Source organism: Sylvia atricapilla, chromosome 2, assembly GCF_009819655.1.
Source record: "Sylvia atricapilla isolate bSylAtr1 chromosome 2, bSylAtr1.pri, whole genome shotgun sequence".
NCBI lineage: Eukaryota > Metazoa > Chordata > Aves > Passeriformes > Sylviidae > Sylvia > Sylvia atricapilla.
The window spans coordinates 99,382,090-99,400,156 of record NC_089141.1 but is presented as its reverse complement, the minus strand read 5'-3'; the positions used below and the strand labels follow the sequence as shown (position 1 = coordinate 99,400,156).

Genomic DNA, 18,067 nt, shown 5'->3' with positions numbered 1-18,067 from the left:
ATAAGTACTTGACCTCCCTTGAACCATGCAGTAAATACAAAAAGAAATAGAAGAGATTTGTACCAGTGACATTGATGGGGATAATGCAAGAAGAAATCACTTGGGCATCTTGTTTCATTTTCTCCTCTGGAGTTGGGAGAGGTAGTGCTTTACTCCAATTGGTTTGTTTATCCAGTGTAGAAGGGATATTATGTATTGGATTTTTCGGCCTCTGCCCTAACATGACATCTGTATCTTCGTCCTCTGGTGGATGGGACTGCAAATGAATACATTCAAAATCAGTGTCTCCCATTCAGGCACACAAGGTTAATTTTGAAACAAAGCAGACACACAAATCAGAAATCAATTACAGGGATGCAACAAGGAATCCTTCTAAGTCACACATCACCAGCCATTCTCCAATGCAAACTTAACATCCTGCTAATAGGAGAAAGACACCTCAGCATACTGGAAGTCAGCACATTCACAGGGACATTTACAGGCCATCTCCTCTGTCAGAAGGGGCACATCCTGCATTCGTGTGTAGCCATGGCAAGTGTGTCCTCAGTTACCACAAGCATTAGACATGTGGGTTCTCATTTGCAACTGCAACTGGCCTCATATAACCATTCACTCAATCATCAGAAGGTCCAAAGTTTTAAAGAAGACCTCTCCATACTTCAGAATAACGATTTGCATTTCATTTGTACAAATGCAGACCAAGAGCAGACCATAGTACAGCCATCCAACAGCTGTGTGGTGGGAAGTGGCAGGTGTTGAGGGTGCTGGGACAGGGGGATAACAACCAAAGAAAATAGAAGCCACCACCAGAAGAAATTCAAAACGTTTAGAAACCAAGCATATTTTTATAACATACTATAAGAAGTACTAGATGCTGAAGATGAAGAAACAGAGAAAAGTAAACAGCATGGAAGAAACACAGACAGTTCGTTTGCTTTTGGAAGAAACAACAAATCCCGCAATACCCTGTCTTGCAAAGAGAAATAAAACAAATGCTTTTTCCTGTGGTGCTAGCTGCCAGCTTGGGATTGGGGGCCCTCTTTGTTTGCAGGAAAAAACCCCAACTTTCTATTTTGTTTGGAAAGGACAGAGGGGGGAAAACACTTACCTTCACCTTCTTCTGCCTAATTTCCCTCCCTTCTTCCATTAATACATTCTTCTGTAAGCTGTGACAACTGTTTGGCCAGCTCAGGACATCTGTCTGCCTCTCATTTTTTAAAAATGAAGCGCAATCCCTTTCAGACCGGCTTTCTCTTCAGTCTTGAATTCCCAGCTGCTTAACTGCCAGCCTTCCCTCCTTCATGCCTGCTGTTTACACTTTATTTGCCAGTTTTAGTTTCGGTAGCAAACAGGGCAAAGATAAAATGTTGCTCTGCGCTGCCATGGCAGAGCATCGAGCAGGTGGGTGTTGAACACCACAGGATCGTGCCCTGTCTGCCATTGTACTTCTGCCATTCCTCCGCCCAGGCTCCTCACAAACCCTGGGGGAATTAACCATCTCAGGCTTGCCAAACAGCATTTTCGTCCCGGCCCCGAAAGCATTAAAGATCTTAACTCTGCAGCTACTATTTAAACTGTTGGAGGGCACTTACTTACCTCGTCAGTGTCACCTCCCGGAGCACCCCCAGACCCAAGACAACACACGTTTCCTCTTCTCCCGCCCGCAGAAAACCCTCTTTTCCCACGTAGGATTTCAGTCAAACATTGCAGCCTTCTTTCTGCCTGCAGCTTTTGTGCCGATTCCCGGCAGACGTGAATAGCTCATATAAACTTCAAGCACAAAAGACTTTGTTTCCTAGGTAACTCCCCCCCCGCCCTAAGTTGGATGCATGCATGCAAAAAACCCACCCTTGCACACACGCACAGGCACGTGGGGACACACACACATGCACACACACACACACGGGCACACACACACGCTGCATTTGTTGCTGAATTCATCCTTCTCTGGATGACAAAGAAGTGCTGCACAAAGCAGGCAAAGTCACCCTGGCTGCCAGAGCTCTCCAAACAGTGGCATCACCAAATGGCCAGAGAATAAATACCTGCTGTCGGTGTGGCATTGTCCAAACCATTGCTTACCGTTTAGGAAAAAACAGAGAAGGGGCAGTTGCAAAACATGGCAAGAGAATTAAATGCAATTGCTGATGCTATTGACTCTGTCCGAGTTCAGGCCTTTAGAGGAGGTGATAGGGGAAGGCAGCTTTGTGGCCTTGAGCTCCTGAAACCCATCCAAGGTGTGAAGAATGAAAGAAGGGGGGAAAAAGTTAATATTGTGTCTTACTGACATGAGAAAAACAGAAATGGCTTTTTCTTAGCGAAGTTAGCAAGTGAAAAGCAAGCAAGAGGAAGGGTTAGGATCTGGAAGGGAGAAGAGTGAGACAGGGCTGTTAATTGAGGATTGCTTGTTTTTCCAGTACCTTTCTACTCCAGGGGGTCATGTGGCAACACTCAATTGGGGAGGGCGAACGGGTGCTGTTAAACTATAAATGTGAAATGTGGAAAAAAAAAATTAAAATTAAAAACATACACAAAACAATTCTTGTAAAAGCACATATATTTTGTCTGGATAAATTAGCATCAGACCCAAAACGATCAGTGATTTTCACCCTGTTTCCTATTGATGGGTTTATTCCCCACAACAGATTGGTTTGGACCCCTGTGAAGTCTGTGCTGGTTTTGCTTATTTGGATTAGACAAAACTGCAGTGAAATTGGTTCAGCCACCTTGTAGAAACATGGTTAAATTGTCCCAAGAATGCCTTGTATCAATTTGGTAACTCAAACTGTGTTCTGCCTGGAGCAGAAGGAGTGCAAGATACATGTCCAATCACATTATAAATGCAAATTATTTCATAATAAAAGGGATTTTTTTTTCAATTTTTTTCTTCAGTTTTAAGCAAATGGATATAAATGATGATGCTGACAGTGATTTATCAAATACATTGATTGCTGTGTTTCTGATGATATCACTATTTCTCTTAAGTTTGCAGTCATTGTGGTAGGGTGACAATGACCAATAGGCTTTTTGTCACTTTTTGTAACATTTGAAAGGACAAATAGCAATGGCCACAACGTCCTGGGTCTTGCCCTACGCCTCCAAAATCCTCTCCTGTCAGAAACTCTGGTTTGTTTGTGGCAATGTCCAGTTTCCAAAATCAAAGAGTGAAGGACAACTGACTTTTTAAATTTTAAAAAAGAGATAAAGAAAACAGGTCTGTTGACAACTCTGGAAATCTCTAGCACATGTTTCTTCATAGGGATTATTATTTCTCCGTGCATTAGTTAGCAGACTAATAATGCCAAATAATTCTATGAATATTTTTCCTCCCAGTCATTATCAATCATTATCAATGCCGGTGTGACAGATGAACAAACCTCAGTTTGAAAGACTTTGCATTATATGGTTTCCTCTCAAGAAAAAAAGTTGTAGTGGGTCTCAAAAGGCCTAATCCTGCATCCCGTCCTACTTTCTTCTTAGATATACAACATCTGCTTTTCTCTGGTTCCCATGTGCCCATGGGAGGCTTCCAGATGAGCTGTCCATAAGGCTTACAGGAGACCAGAGTGGGGGAAATCAAGAGAGCTGTTCCCAGTTAACACTTCCAGCACCTTAGTTTCTGCCAAGGCCAGTGGAAAACGAGTTCTCCCAAGCTGGGGAAAATCCTTATCTCAGGAGCAACACCTCTGTTCCTGCAATGAAGGCTGTGGAGATACTGAATACATCAACAATTTCAGTCTACTTACTCTTCAGATACCCAAGGATGATACCACGCTTGGTCCTCTGACCAAGTTTCCAGTTACCTGCTCCAGGCAGACTGACTGCAGATACCAGGGTGCTTGATATTCAGCTTCCTCATGAAAGGTGCTAGAGAACTCTGGGGAGGGTCAGGACACAGGGAGACTAATGCTACTCAAGTGACAAGAGTTCAGCATATGAATCTTTGCAATATCCCATGGCCTGTGACTGTCAGTGCATGAAGAGAAGAGGACAGGAAGGACTTCCTGCCCTGAGCTTCAGGCACAGCGGCATGCACAAGCCACTCAGGGGCAAAGCTGTCCAGGAGAGAAACAGCAGGACCTCAGCTTTGGTCTCAGAGATAGCAGTGTGGGCTACAGTCAAGACAAGCAAGATATGGTTACCCATCTGTCTTTAATATCAGTGCAGCACTTCCCTGCCTCACCTCTGTGCCACCACTCTGCCAGGTTCCTCAGAGAAATACCTGTCTGGTTCCACATGACTGCAGCCACCCCTTGATGTGCCAGAGGCTCAGGTCCCTGCTTGAGCATGGCAGGACAAACTTCCTAGGTAAGTTCCTATCATTAGAGATATGAAGGTCATCAGCAAAATTTCAGTTTCTGCTGTCATAGTTGTGCTCCTGAGAAAGCTGGTGCTACACTGCCTTGCCAAGGGGTCCTGAGGTCACTTAGTGCCTGTTCCCATGTGGTGCCTTTCGTTGGGGCATGCCAGCACAGAGCAGCAGTCTCAGCCTTTCAACACCTCCATGGGGAGGGAGTGAGCTGCTGCTTTTCAGAAGTTCTCATTCACTCAGAAAAACAAAATATCTCTCAATGTCCTGAGTAAACACGTAATTAAGCAAGAAATTATTATTATAAACCCCAGGCTGTTCTGGTCTGATGGGGAAATCTGAAGTTAGGCAGTTTTAAAAGTGAATTTCTTTTGAGTGGGTGTGCTTGGCAAACAGAAACAGTGATAATCACTCTGTTAAAAAAAGAGCCAGAATACTTCAAGTGTGCATTTTTCGTTAATGGGCTAAGATTGCTTTGAAACTAAACTGGTGCATAATTGCTTGAACAGGGATTTGTCACTGACAAATGTGAGCATTTTTATTTCCTGAGCTATCCCATCAACCTCCCTTGCAGAGGTGCCATTGTGCTCATGAAACTGCCTTGCAGTAAAAATCTTGTTGCATATGCACGTGACCTGATTTCTCAGTGCTCCATGTCACTTGAGTGTGAAAATCTTTGGTTTCTGTGCAGTACAACCAAACAGTCAGATGTCCAAGTCTGACTAGTCAGCTTGGACTGACTATGGAGATTCCCCTATAGAGAAAGAGATAGTGGCTCTGCTGAGGAGCAATTCAGCTCTGATTCCTTCAGCACTTAACTTGGGCTGAGATAAAGCACCCCTGAACATTATCACCCTGATTTTAGGAAGAGCATTCCTAGCACATAAGTAAGTCAGAACTCATCATTAACCATTTTAATGAATTATAACCTTAAAATATCATCAGGACAGTGACAAAGAAACAAATCAGCAGTCGACCAACTTGCCAGCCTGCAATTTATGAGTCTGCCTCATTTATTGTCCCAGAGCTGGGATCTGGAGAAGGAAATGAATGGGTCAATAACAGGACAAAAATGCCACTTCTGCCCCTCTTCTCTTTTCCATCCCCCAAAGCTCTGAGACACGACTGTTGTTCAGCATTTGGGAAAGACTGGTTCAAGAAGCATAATTGATGTTATATGGAAATTATATATATGTTATATAATTTATGTTATATATGTTGTATCCAGCCTACCTTACCTACAGTGATTGCCTTACAGGAGATTCTGGGATTTCAAAGTTAGTGCACAGCGCTTATGGGACACAGTGCAATGGTGATAGGAAAAACATAAACCCAAGAACAAAGAAACAATTTTTCCTCAGTAATTAAAGATTGAGAATACTAAAGCCTCATCAAGAGCATTTATCCTCAACATGTTTGTTGAATTTAGGCTGAGTGGATTCCTTCCCCCTCAGCTGTGTTTGATCAGGCAGGCAAGGTGTTCTCTCACAAGAGATTGAGGTGGCAGTCACAGCCCCAGCAGCACAGGGCTGGCACAGCCTTGGTGAGGGCAGGAGGTGGCTGGTGCATGCTGCTGCACAGTGCAATTCTCCAGAGGATTATTTCTGACTCCTGCTGTCTAAAAGCTGCAAAAAGCATAAGGGATCACTGTTATTTCTGACTTCAGACTTCTCTTGCAGTAGGTGGGGGAAATTTCCCTCCCAGGATAAACTTATGAATATAAGTGGGTGATATTCACCCAAGCAGAAGATCAGCACGTTGCTTCAGCATCTGCAAGCTTCATATATTCAGTTGTCTCCAGAAAAGAGAATATAAATACAGTTTTCTTTCACCCTATGGAAGCATAGAAGTAAGGTGTACAGCCTGACATCTCATTTAAGAACAATCATTCATGCACTGAAAAGGCAACATGTAGAACAAGTGTGAACTAGTGTTCAATCCCACATTCATATGAGTACAGTGACTCCTGGGGCTCTGGTTGAAACCTCTGTGTCTCCCTTTCTCTGCCTGGGAAATGGAGAGCCTGCTGCTTCCTTAACCTTAACTCACAGCAGTTAAGGAAAATGGTATTTATTTACATGATAGAAAAACCTGAAGGTCTAGAGAAGGGAGAAGAAATACTAACAAAAGGCTACCAGCTTTCCAGTATTTTCAGAGCACAGTTGACTACTTAGTTAGAAATTCATAACTATATAGCAGCTTTCTTTATACAGTCAACTGATGCTGAAGAGAAAATAATGGGAATATTTCTGGCCATGCTATTTTTGCTGCAAATCACAACCCTGCTCACCTGCCTGCTCCCAGTGTTTATATTTCTGTATGTTTCATTCTCCTCAAATTTTTATTTTTTCTGCTTGTGGGTGTTTTCTTTTCTTTTGAAGCATCACAAACGCGATCAGCTGAAGTACTGACAATCCTTTAACGATCAGTGTACAGCTTTGGTGTTTTGACAAGGTAAAGACAAAACTAAGACATGTTTCCAGACAGAAGTCATACCACATGTGGCATTTCAGCAGACAAAGGTACAAAATAAACATCCCACAATACAGTGTTGTAAGTATTAGGCTTATTGCACAAATGGTGCTATACAAGTTCAGTCTGATGAATTAAGTCAGGTAGGTTTTATTTCTAACAGCTTCAGGCAGGATTTGCACACAGAAAGTGCAGAGCCCAACCTATGCCTTTTCCTTAACTCAGTTGTTTCTTACTGAGGCTTCATCTGGTTTCAGCACATAACTGTCTGAAAGTGAGTATATTCAGTTGTACTTCCTTCCCTCTGCTGTACAAAGCATCCTAAAGCAGAGCATAGAAAATATCTTGGAAATGGCAAGGAGATGGAATAAAATTACCCAATGCATTATTTTCCCTTCACTTTTGCTCTAGCTGAGGCCTCAGGGACAGAAAAACCCTGTCTGGGAAAAAACCTCCTGCTTCTTGTCCCTTAGATTCCTGCTAAGATTATAATTATGAATAAACTGACACTGAAATTTGTGCAATTGTGAGTGTAAATTTCCAAATACTGAATTCTTTGCTCCATCTCCCTGGTTTTATTATCATAAAAGCTGTGCCACACGGGGATTGAGAAAATGTGATCCCATAACATTCTGAACTGGAATACAGAAATTTCAGAGCCTTACTGGTTGGACTTAAAAAAATTAAAGAGAAGTCTAAAATGCAGTTGGAATGACACAGCATCTTCACACTCAGTGACTGGCCTCAGCAGTGCTACAGGCAGGGTTGTCATGGGAACCTGTGTAAGAAGTAGTTTCCTCATTTTAGCAAGTCCATAACTTTCTCATACTCCCCTCAGATTATGTTTGGTTTGGGTTTTTCTTCTTCTTCTTCATTGACAAAAATGCCTGAATGAATGATATTTTTAAATGTGTTTGGTTGTATATTTCTTTAGTGTAGGGAGAGACTAAGTATGCCAGTTTTTCAGCTTTAAAAATGAATGACTGGAATGGATAGGAAAGTTAAGTGAAGTCATGTCTGCAAAACCATGAGAAGCACGGAGAAAGGGAATGAGAAAGCAATGCTTGCTGTTTCTCATAGCCTGACAACCAGAAGTGATGTGATGAAATTATGAGGTATTGGGTTTGAAACAAACAAAAGCTACATTTTCATACAGATTTTTAAAGTCATTGCCACAGGATGCTGTTGAGGCTGAAGGTGTAAATTTGCTAAAAAATTGAATTAAACAAGTCTCACAGTCAACAGAGAGAGCTGCTTTTGTGGCTATTTTTCTGTGTTTGATCTCTTGCCCAGGAACTCTGTAACCAGTTTCTGTATGAAACTGGAAGGATAAATCATGGGACCGTAAACAGCATAAACTATGCCCTGTTCTTACACTCTTTCCTGAAGGATCCCCTTCTGGCCTTTAGGCAAAGTGGACATTTCATCAGCCAAATCAGGAAATTTGCTGTAACAAGAGTAGACATGAAAAAGCCTATTCCATTTCTAGTTCTCTACTCTTTCTCCACAACAAAATGATCTTGTGATGGGACAGTCCAAAATGTCTTTCCAGACCCATTTACGCTGGCATTACTTGCTTTGAATGTGAATTTATTTGTCCTTTCTTGGAATTTTTGGGACTTTGACATCTTTCTCCCTGTAACAGAGTTGTGATGAAAAGTGAATCTTCATCTATTGTGATTGGTTTTCTTTAGTTTTACTATAAAATATGCAAGATCTTTGGAAGACCTCATAGCTACCTAATTGGTAGCAGCCGTCAAAAGGTACCCACACAGGGAACCTTGACTCAGATACAAGTGACCTGTTTTTTCAGTAACTTTTAGTAGTGGTAGTTCCCACAGGTCTCACAGTGGTAATTTGAATATTCCTCAAAATCAAGTTTCTTATTTGAGTATCTTAATATATGCATTTAATTTAGATAGTCAGTTTGGAAAAGTCAGATCCTGTAACTTTCAAAAATTTCCCAGCTTCTTGTTGATCACTTTCCTAACTTAACAGAAACACAAAAAAGGGCTCTTTTGGTTGTGTAGTACTGCTCCCTTCAGCACCTTCCCAATGCATCAGAATAGTGGAATATACAACATACAGCTATGCCATGAAAAAAATATTCTTGTGGATTTAGCATCTTTAGTTCATTGACAACTAGATGATACCATCAACTGGAATCAGATATCAACCATTACTGGCAGTGCCTGAAGCATATAAACTTTTGCAGATGTTGGTCAAAAAAAGCTTATGCCAACAAGAACAAGCTAGGCAATAACAGCATTATCAACTTTTTCTTGTAATGGTATCATTATATCCTGAAGGCTGCCACAATATAAATTAGATATGCACTGTTGCAGTGTCTTGTAACAATCTCTGACTAACCTCCACCAGACAGAACATTCATGTGCAGCTTTGTCTTGCCTTATTCTCTTTCAATTTTTAAGTTGCCCCATTAACAAGGGGTTTTCTCAGAAATGGGTTAAGGCACTTTGAAGTACTCTAGGCACGGTGCATTTGCAATTTCCAAAGCAGAACATTGCCAGATGCCTTGAAACCAATAGAACAACAGTGCTCCAACAGCTCTTGTTTGCTTCTCCTTAGGGGAACACTGAACCCGGTCAGCTCCAAAAGGAGGTCAGATACGGGTGGGCACAAAGCTTAATGTTTTCCTTCTTTAAAAGAAAGGTGAACTTTTAGATACAGCCAAAACATCTGCATTCAACATGACTTAATTCTGTCAACTAATACAGGACTCAGAGAGTTGCTCACTATTTGTTATTATTTTGTGTTCCACAGATGGAAATAATGTATGAAATGCACCAGTTGTTTTCTAAACACAGCAAAGATTCAGGCCTTTAAGCACTGTGTAAGCAATTTCAGAAGAGATGCCTTGTTCCCCATCTGACACTAAGCTTTATGTTAAATAGCCAGTCCAAACTATTATCTGTAACTAGTTCTGATCCTTAACATGGCATCACCTTCCCTTTACCTTTCAGTGACCCTACAACAGCACTAACTTCGATGATGGCTTATAAAGAAGAAACAGGTAATCCTGTTTCTTCTTTCTGTTTTCAAACTCTTTTTTATGCTGTCCTTTAACATAAGGATATCTCCTTTAAGTTGAATCCTAAGGCCTGCAAATTTAACCTGTACAAAGCCTGCAGTGATGGCAATGCTGTCCTCAAAATTAACCAGATAAGCAGCCAAAAAAACAGAACAGTCAAACTAATGCAAATCTTATCATGCATTTCATGCTTTTTAAATGAGAAACAAAAAATTTTCCTATGGACTGATTGGCTGATATTTTGGTCCAAGTGCAGGTGTGAGACTCATTTACATTGAGTCTTTTACACGGTGAGTGCTTTGGCATTATAGTATTTAAATATGTTTAATATAATGGATTAGGATGAATGCAGTTGGATTTTTAAGGTAAGTGATGATTCAGTGTGGTTATTGAATCATCACTGAGCTTACAATGTACTCACAGGTGTAGCATCTCTTGAGATGCCATTGTCCCTGAACTGGCAGATGCAGAACAGATCTGTTACCACCCAACTGAGGACTGGCATTGGACAAATGCCTCATGTAAAAGCCAAGTCCAGGTCTGACCTACACCTTTTAAATAATGCAATGACTCTTAGTACAGGGCAAAATGTAGCTACTATGACACTTCCGTGAGTGCAACACCCAGAGCCACAGAAATACCAAAGTCCAGCTAAAGCCAGTGGGAATTGTGGACCTAATCAGAGTTAAAGTTGTCAATCTAGCACATTTCCTTTAACAATGATAAATACTATATTGTCAACACTAAATTGATTTCAAATCAGTGCAGCAGTGGAAGGTCAGCCCAGGCATACAGAACCAGATCTTCAGCTGGAGTTCCTGCTTGGCTGGTTGCAATGACATGTGTGAGACATGAAACATCGAAAAAGTGCATGGAGATGAACATTGCAAAGCAGGACTATGGAGAGTGTAACTCCTGGTAACTGGGTCATGCTCCTGAACCTCCTGCACACACACAAGCCTCAAGCTGGCACTCAAAGCCCTTGAGCTCTTGGCTCCTGGCAATGCTAATACCAGGGTTGAAATTACAGCACTTTCTGAAATTATGGGATGGTCCTCAAAGTGCTGCCTCTACAGCCTGAGTGGTAAATGGGGAGGACTTGTGGAGGAGTGTGTGAATCACAGCATATGTGTGCTGGCCACAGGTGAAAAATAAGAGGTTTCTGATCGAAAACCTGGGGCTGTCTGCTGGAAGCTGTGACCTGCTGACTGCTGACAATCTTAAAGGTCAGCTCTGTTGTAACTGCACTGGCTTGGCAAGGGGGCACTTGTGAAGCCCTGTCACACTTAGGTCCCACCATGCTAAAAATGTATTTGTATGTGGTAGCTGTAGTAAAAGACTTACTGGTAGCAAATGCCGGTCCTTTATCGCTTGCCTCTTTTGGCTGCAGATTGCAGGGAAGGGAGGAAAGGGGGGAGCCACCACAGCAATGGGCCCTTTTTGCTCTCTGTTATCACCTCGGCTTCGATGTTCTGTTTTGGATGAGAAAGAAGACACAAGTCTTTCAAAGTGTTAAAAATATACAAATATCTCTATTAACAGCACAACAGAGACAGGTACAGGGCAGTGGACTCCAAAGACAAAGGTTCTTCTCTTCCCCAATGACTGGTGAAAATGATCGCTGTTGTGACTGAAGGGGAGAAGCACTTACTAGATATCTGTGTGCCCATACAATCCCAGCATATGTGCTGCAGATGAATTATCCTCAAATGACATTTATACAATTGATCCCAAGAGACAATGGAGTTACCATCTAGGCACTTGACACCCAAGGCCTGATTTCCAACAGGAACCTGCAGCTCCTATTGCCTTGAAATACTGAGATGCAATAACTATGCCTGCATTCTACCCATATAAAATATATCGCTCTGAGGGGAAAAAAAGAAACACAGCTCCAGGTGGGATTTTATTCCCTAGCTGCATGGCAGGGCTAGGTCCTGAGCACTGGCTTGACATCATGAAGGTTGTTGCAGTGGTAATGTTCAGGTTCCAGCATGAAGGAGATCATCCTAGGAACGTCAAGATTATATTCACCCTAGGCCCACAGGAGTCTTCCTTCAGCATGTGCTCACAATATTCAGTCCTCTTCCAGCATCAGTCCCGAGTCTCTGGAACCTTCCAAATGAATGGGAGAATGCTCATGGACTTCCTATCTCTAATTTTAGGTGACAGTTAGATAATTGCTGTTTGCATGGAGTGCTGCTGAAAGGAGATAATATATTCATCCATTCCACTAGATGTGGTCCAGCCAGAAATGTTTGCTGGTAGCATAGCTGTTCTATGACCTAAAATTGAATTTTAATTGTTCCTGGTTAAATAGTTAAAAAGATAATGAAATTCTGATAGAAGAGAGAGTTGAGACACAATAGACATATTTAGAGTAAATTTCAGACTAAAATTTCATCCCCATATATGCAGTTATTTGGACAATAAGATAAAGCAGCACATGAAAAGCTGCCTGCTGATCCTGCACAGCTGCCATTAATTGTGGAGGATGGGAATGTGCCAAAACTGAGATTTGTAACTTTAAAATGATAAGACATTTTCTGGAGCTGCCTTCCCATACTGCTGCCAGGATTTCTCCTGCCCACAAGATGGCAGGCAAAGATCAGCCTGGTTCTGGGACAATTGCAAAGCAGAGCTGCTGATAACAGAAAAGAACTTCTGCTCCACTCCAGCACTACTGTGGTAGCAATTTGGCTGTATCACTCTCTGCCATGCTATGGAAACATACTGCATCCACAGTGTGTTCCTGACCTGCAGAGACGGTCAAATGTGGTAATTAATTGGAACATCTTATCCAGCTAACAGATGCTCTGCAGTTCTAAGCTATCGATTATTATTATAAGCTAATAACAGTAATAAATGAGCAAGGCAATTAGAGGTGTTGGTGCAAAACGCTTCAAGACAGGAGGCTGCTGCTGAACATTTTAAGCGTGACCTGCACGGATTTTCTCCCTCCTTATGGCACAGAAGAAAGACAGGTTTGTTTGCCTGCTTTGTCTTACGTCCTGGTAATAATTCTTCCTTGGTTAGGTTCCCAGTGAAAACTGACCTTTCCCCATCTTTAGCCTTTCTTTTAATGTGCTGTTTAGGACCATCCAGATGTTTGCATCTAGTAAATTTTCTTTATGGCAGAGATCCAGGAGCCTGGTTATGACCCTGTTACTCCTGCTTCCTTTCTGTGTTGCTTTGAGACCACAGGTCTGCAGTTTGTTAGGCAATGCCAGAAAACATTCCCTAGCCTGACAAAGGGAGGGAGACCTGCCCAACCCTTCCAAGCTGTCCAGGACTTCGATCACCTGACTTTCAGCTGCCACTCTAGAAGGACACAGGCATCCTGCAGTATGCTTGGAAACCTTGAGCAGACAGCTCAGTTTTTGTGGAGACTAAAACCACTGGGCTCCAGTTTCAGCCCTTGTGAAGGGGGTTGGGACTAGATAATCTTTAAGGACCCTTCAAACCCAAACCATTCTGTGATTCTACAGTTCTGTGATTTCTTAGCACTAAGTCTCAGTGCACATCAGTGCCCACAGTTCTGTGTGCTTGTGCCTGAGCATCCTTCTGCTGCCTGGAGTGGACCCTGGAGAGGTGTTTTGTGTGTGGAGCTGGAGCAGGGGGGAGCACCTACCTCTGCGCAAGGCTCGCAGGTGCTGCTTGGCGTGGTGGTGCAGCTCCTCCACACAGGGCGGTCTGGTGGAGGGGAGGAAGATGTTTCTTTGCTGATGCCAAGGTGCTCGGTAATAGACACTCAGTTTGCTCTCTGCATCAAGGTTGGAGACAGCTGTAGGATAAAAAAAAGTGCAACGTAAGACTTCGAGTCTCTCTTCCATCAACCTAGCTGAAAAGGAAAGGTTCTTGCTTGGAACAGCACTGTCAAGAAGAGACACTGGTTTGTTACAGCACCTTTACTCCCATCAAATAGCAGCAGACGTTATCTTCTCTGTGTTTCCACATCATGTTATAGCAGTTAGCCTTTAGGCAATGCCCTTTTACCAGATTGCAAATGGCTCAATGGAGGCAAGCAGGTGAAATTATACTTTATCAGTTTTTTATATAAATGGACCAAAGGGATAATCATTTTATGGACAGCAAAACAAAAATGCAAAGAAGCTACACAATCTTTCCACAGTGACATTTTGAGAAAAGGCAGTGGGAGGAATAGGTCTTCCATTTACTCATTCTCCTGCCAATGTGCTCTTTCACTATATCATGTTACACACAACTAGTTTCTGACACAGGTTGCTAGTTCACTGCCTTCCAGGGCATAATGACTGAGATTAACTGCTTGCCCTGCTGAGAGACTTTGACTGTCATCTATCAAAGGAGGTTCCTTTAATAGACAGGGATTCTGAGGGACAGGAACACTTCAGTTCCTTTAAAGATAAATCCCAGAAGTCTGCCTCTGAAAGTAATATGAATCAAGTTCCACTAAAGGTTTGAGAGAATTTTTTAGTTCTTGGAGTCCCGTGAACTAATCCCAGCCTCAGGGTACACAGTGGATAAGGATAACTTTCCAAGACTAAAGCAGGAGAGGACGGCCATGGCAGATGCCAGCACTCTGTCCCAGCCAGTGGCAGGGAGCAGGCTCATCCTCAGCCCACATAATGCAGCAGAGCAGGTGGCACATCCTGAGGTAAATCCTGGGCTTGATCCTTCTACTACAGGCACTGATACAGACAGACTCTGGTGTAATGCCAAGGAGTTGCTGCAGCTCTTTTGCTCACAGGACAGCACAGTGTGACACAGGCAGGCACCCTCATGCACAGGAGGTACCTTCCCTTCCCAGTCAGCAGCCAAAGAACCAGTGCGCCTCAACTGGTCCCCCCACTGGCCATGCACTCCTCTCCTTTGCATATTTCAGGGCTCTCATCTACTTTCCTGCTTTTGCACTCTCTTACCTTTTTTTGAGGGGTGGCCAGTGCATCATGGCAGAGAATGGCTCTCTGGTGGAGATGCTTTTTCTTTCTTGTTTTGTTGCTTTCTTTAATGCAAAACAACATTCGTTCAGCCTGAAGGCATACCAGTGCTTTTTATAGAGAAAGAATTGGCAAAGTACAGTTGGAGAAGAAGGAGGGAGCAGACAAAAGAGGAAAAACCTAGGAATCATGTTGCCATGTGTGGAATGATGAGAGACTATCAGTTTCTTTGATTAGAAAAAACCCTCAACGGTTCAACAAAATTTGTAGGTGTCATGATGGAAGTGGTGATATGATATGATGAACAGACCTGCTGTATGCTGAAGTTCAGGTTCTCAGAGCTTCAGAAAAAATGAAGGGACCCCAAACTCTGTCTGCTAGGGAGCCTTGCTTTGCTTCTCAGTGGATTCTTTCAGGTGGGGTGTAGTGCTGCTCTGTGCAACTGGCATGGTGTCAGTGCAAGGAATGGCACCAGGGGGAGAAAAAAAAGATAGTGGAAGAAGGTAGTAGAATGAATGATGGCAACCTGTCAGTGCTTGTTCATCATGAGGATTTACTAATTAAATTTTTGACATTGCAAAAACATCATGTTGCCAAATTGGAGGCAGAGCTTTTGATGGCTTGTCTGTCTATTATCACCACTGCAGTAGGGAAATACCTCACTTGCACGAGCTGATTTTATATATCCTTTACCCCTTGAAGGTATTGAAGCACTATGTCTGTTTTACATACAAGGTACTGAGACACAAAGCAACTTGCCTTGATCCTGTTCTGAGCAACACTTCTTCCTTGGGAATCTCAGCTCAGGACAAAAATTTGTACACGATAGTAATGATACCCCACCCATTCTTTGTATTGCCTGGGGCATGTGATATTCATGATCACAAATTGTACCCTGGAGGCTAATGAAAAGGCAGGTACGAGCAGTTCCTTCCTACTCCCAGAAAAATCTGTCTAGACTGAAGTGATAGTAGTTTGTGATGAATATCAGTGAGTGGAAAGCTTTACCTACTTATGAAACTTTCAGACATTTCATCAGACTAGAATAGATTTTGCTGCAAAACTTAGCTTTAGCCTTGGCAACAGTGTTCTACAAATAAGAGTAGGAGCTGGGTTAATATACTTTGAGACTTAAAAATGAAACCAAGTTCATGCAAGCTCTGCTACACACCTACTGTTGTAGACACACGTTGCTGTTGGCAGATAAAATAGCATGACCTCTTAGCCACTGAACAAGTCTCCTTTAGCCAGCAGACCTGGCAGAGCTGTGCACAGTGCTGTCCCAGGAGAAAAACCACAAATACACTGCTTATCTTCAAATGATAGGACATTAAGAAGCTTACAGTACTCTGTGCTATGGCCCTAGCCAGCACCCATCCATGTCTTCTCACCTTGCCCTGCAGGGTCTCTGACTTGTGGTAACAGGAAACATACCTCCCAACACCAAGAAAGCTGAAATATTGCACAGAACTCACTGAACTGACCAATCCTTTAAAATACTCCAAGGCTGGAGTGGATTTTCTAGGAGGTCCAGAATAGAAACTAAAAATGCTGGCAAAAAAAGCCACAAGGGGATGAATACTCTCAGCCTGCAGTGGGGAAGAAGCTCAGAGGGAGGGAGCAGCACTCAGTAGGGTGGAGGACAATGCTGGCCCAAGGATAAGTAAGCATAAACCGCAATGAATACAATTAGCCTGCACATTTGAGGAATAGCATCCCAACTTCAGATCAGCAAAGCTCTGAAAAAACTCCTGGGAAAGAGGAAAAAGTGAAAAAGCTAGCCAGTGAGTAAAAGCCTGCCAAAAGAAGGACCTGCTTCCATTTCATTCTTTGCACATTGTCCCTTGCATGTCCTTCCCTGTCCTTTGCACATTGCCTGTTCTTCTGCAATGACATTTTGCCTAGCCTCGCTGATTGCCCCTGGGAACCGGGCACAGTTGCTGGGAGCTGTAGCCAGAGGATGCAACCACAGGAGTGGACTGTGAGCTTTAAGGACTACTGAACATCTAATTTTCTTCACAGGACTGAATCTCTTAACTTCAACTAAAAGAAAAAAGCCAACCCTGTGGCAGGGTAATTCAGCAGACGAAGACCACTGGGCTGAGATCTGGAAGAAATGTGCAGTCAAAGCTTCACCATATGCTTCTGCCAGGAGCTGGCGTTAAATATTAAGACTCCCTATATCTCTGTTCTGTGAAATGAGGATAAGGTATCTCTTTCAGCCAGCACTTCCTTTACTCAGTGTTTTACACTGCAGGCTGTTTTAACAGTGCTGAGACTGCGCGTGGCTGTAGCCCCTCCACATCATCATAACACGCATAATAAATAAAGCAATATAGAAACTGTAAAGCCACAGTCTTTAAACGATTAACAGCTGGACATCACACTGAATGAGGAAAAGAAGCCAATACAGAAATAGGAAATGCTACATTTCAGGCATCAGATATAGACTATTAACTTATTTTTAGTGTGCACTTTGATCAATTTAAACTATACAAGTGAATCATATAAACTATCATTTAATTTCATTCCTGAGTTAAAGTAATTGGGGTTTTTTTTGTCTTGTGGGATGACAAAATGATAAGAGACCATTTAAATGGATTCTCCAGTCCATTCTTTGGATCCATTAACTTTGGCTGGTTTCCTAACAACCAATGTCAAACAGACATTCATTAATGGCTCTTCTCATGAGAAGATTTTTGAAGATTTACAAATAGCTGTTTTATTGAAGTTGGTCATATTTATCATTTACAGATCCTTCTCATTTTCACATCCACTCATGCTCTCCCTCTTTTAGCCAAGCAGAAAAAGCTCTGCTATAGCAGAGCTGGATGTGGATGCTTGAAGGTTGTGCGGCTTTAGTGCACTCAGGCGTGATTGTTCTAATAATAACACCACAAAGGCCAAGCAAGAAAGATTTCTGCTCTATTTATTTGATAGATCCAGGGGTTTCCCCCCACAACTCCGTCTGCTTCTATAGACACTTGCCTCCTCCCTTCCCAGATCCTTCTGTTTCTCAACTTTCTATTATTTCTATCTGTATTATAGTTGCAATTACCTGTCAGGGGAAGAAAGAAAAAAAGATAATTTCCTATGTTTCCTGGTCCAGAGAGAAAACATGATTTGTTGTAAGGTGTGAAAAAGTGTGCAGCCTGAAGGGAATTGGAGCAGGAAGCAAGTCAGTTGCCTACATGTTTCGGGCCAGCACCCAGAGCTGTCAGCCCTGAATTCTGCACAGGCAAAGCTGAACCGGCAGCTGCCGAATCCTTATTAAAGCATCCGGATTCCAAAAGACAAAACTCAAAATTAAAAAGG

General features: G+C 42.5%; 1 protein-coding gene across 1 annotated transcript in view; it reads right to left on the bottom strand.

Annotated features, from left to right (window-relative positions):
* Window positions 1–18,067, bottom strand: part of NHS (NHS actin remodeling regulator) — a 47,491-nt gene that overhangs the window by 12,937 nt on the left and 16,487 nt on the right. Inside the window, exons 2-5 of the mRNA XM_066340550.1 lie at window positions 13,465–13,617; window positions 11,178–11,305; window positions 2,421–2,483; window positions 64–256 (exon numbers count right to left, since the gene is read on the bottom strand). Coding sequence (XP_066196647.1) covers window positions 64–256; window positions 2,421–2,483; window positions 11,178–11,305; window positions 13,465–13,617 — 537 coding nt within the window. The remainder of the gene's footprint in view (window positions 1–63; window positions 257–2,420; window positions 2,484–11,177; window positions 11,306–13,464; window positions 13,618–18,067) is intronic.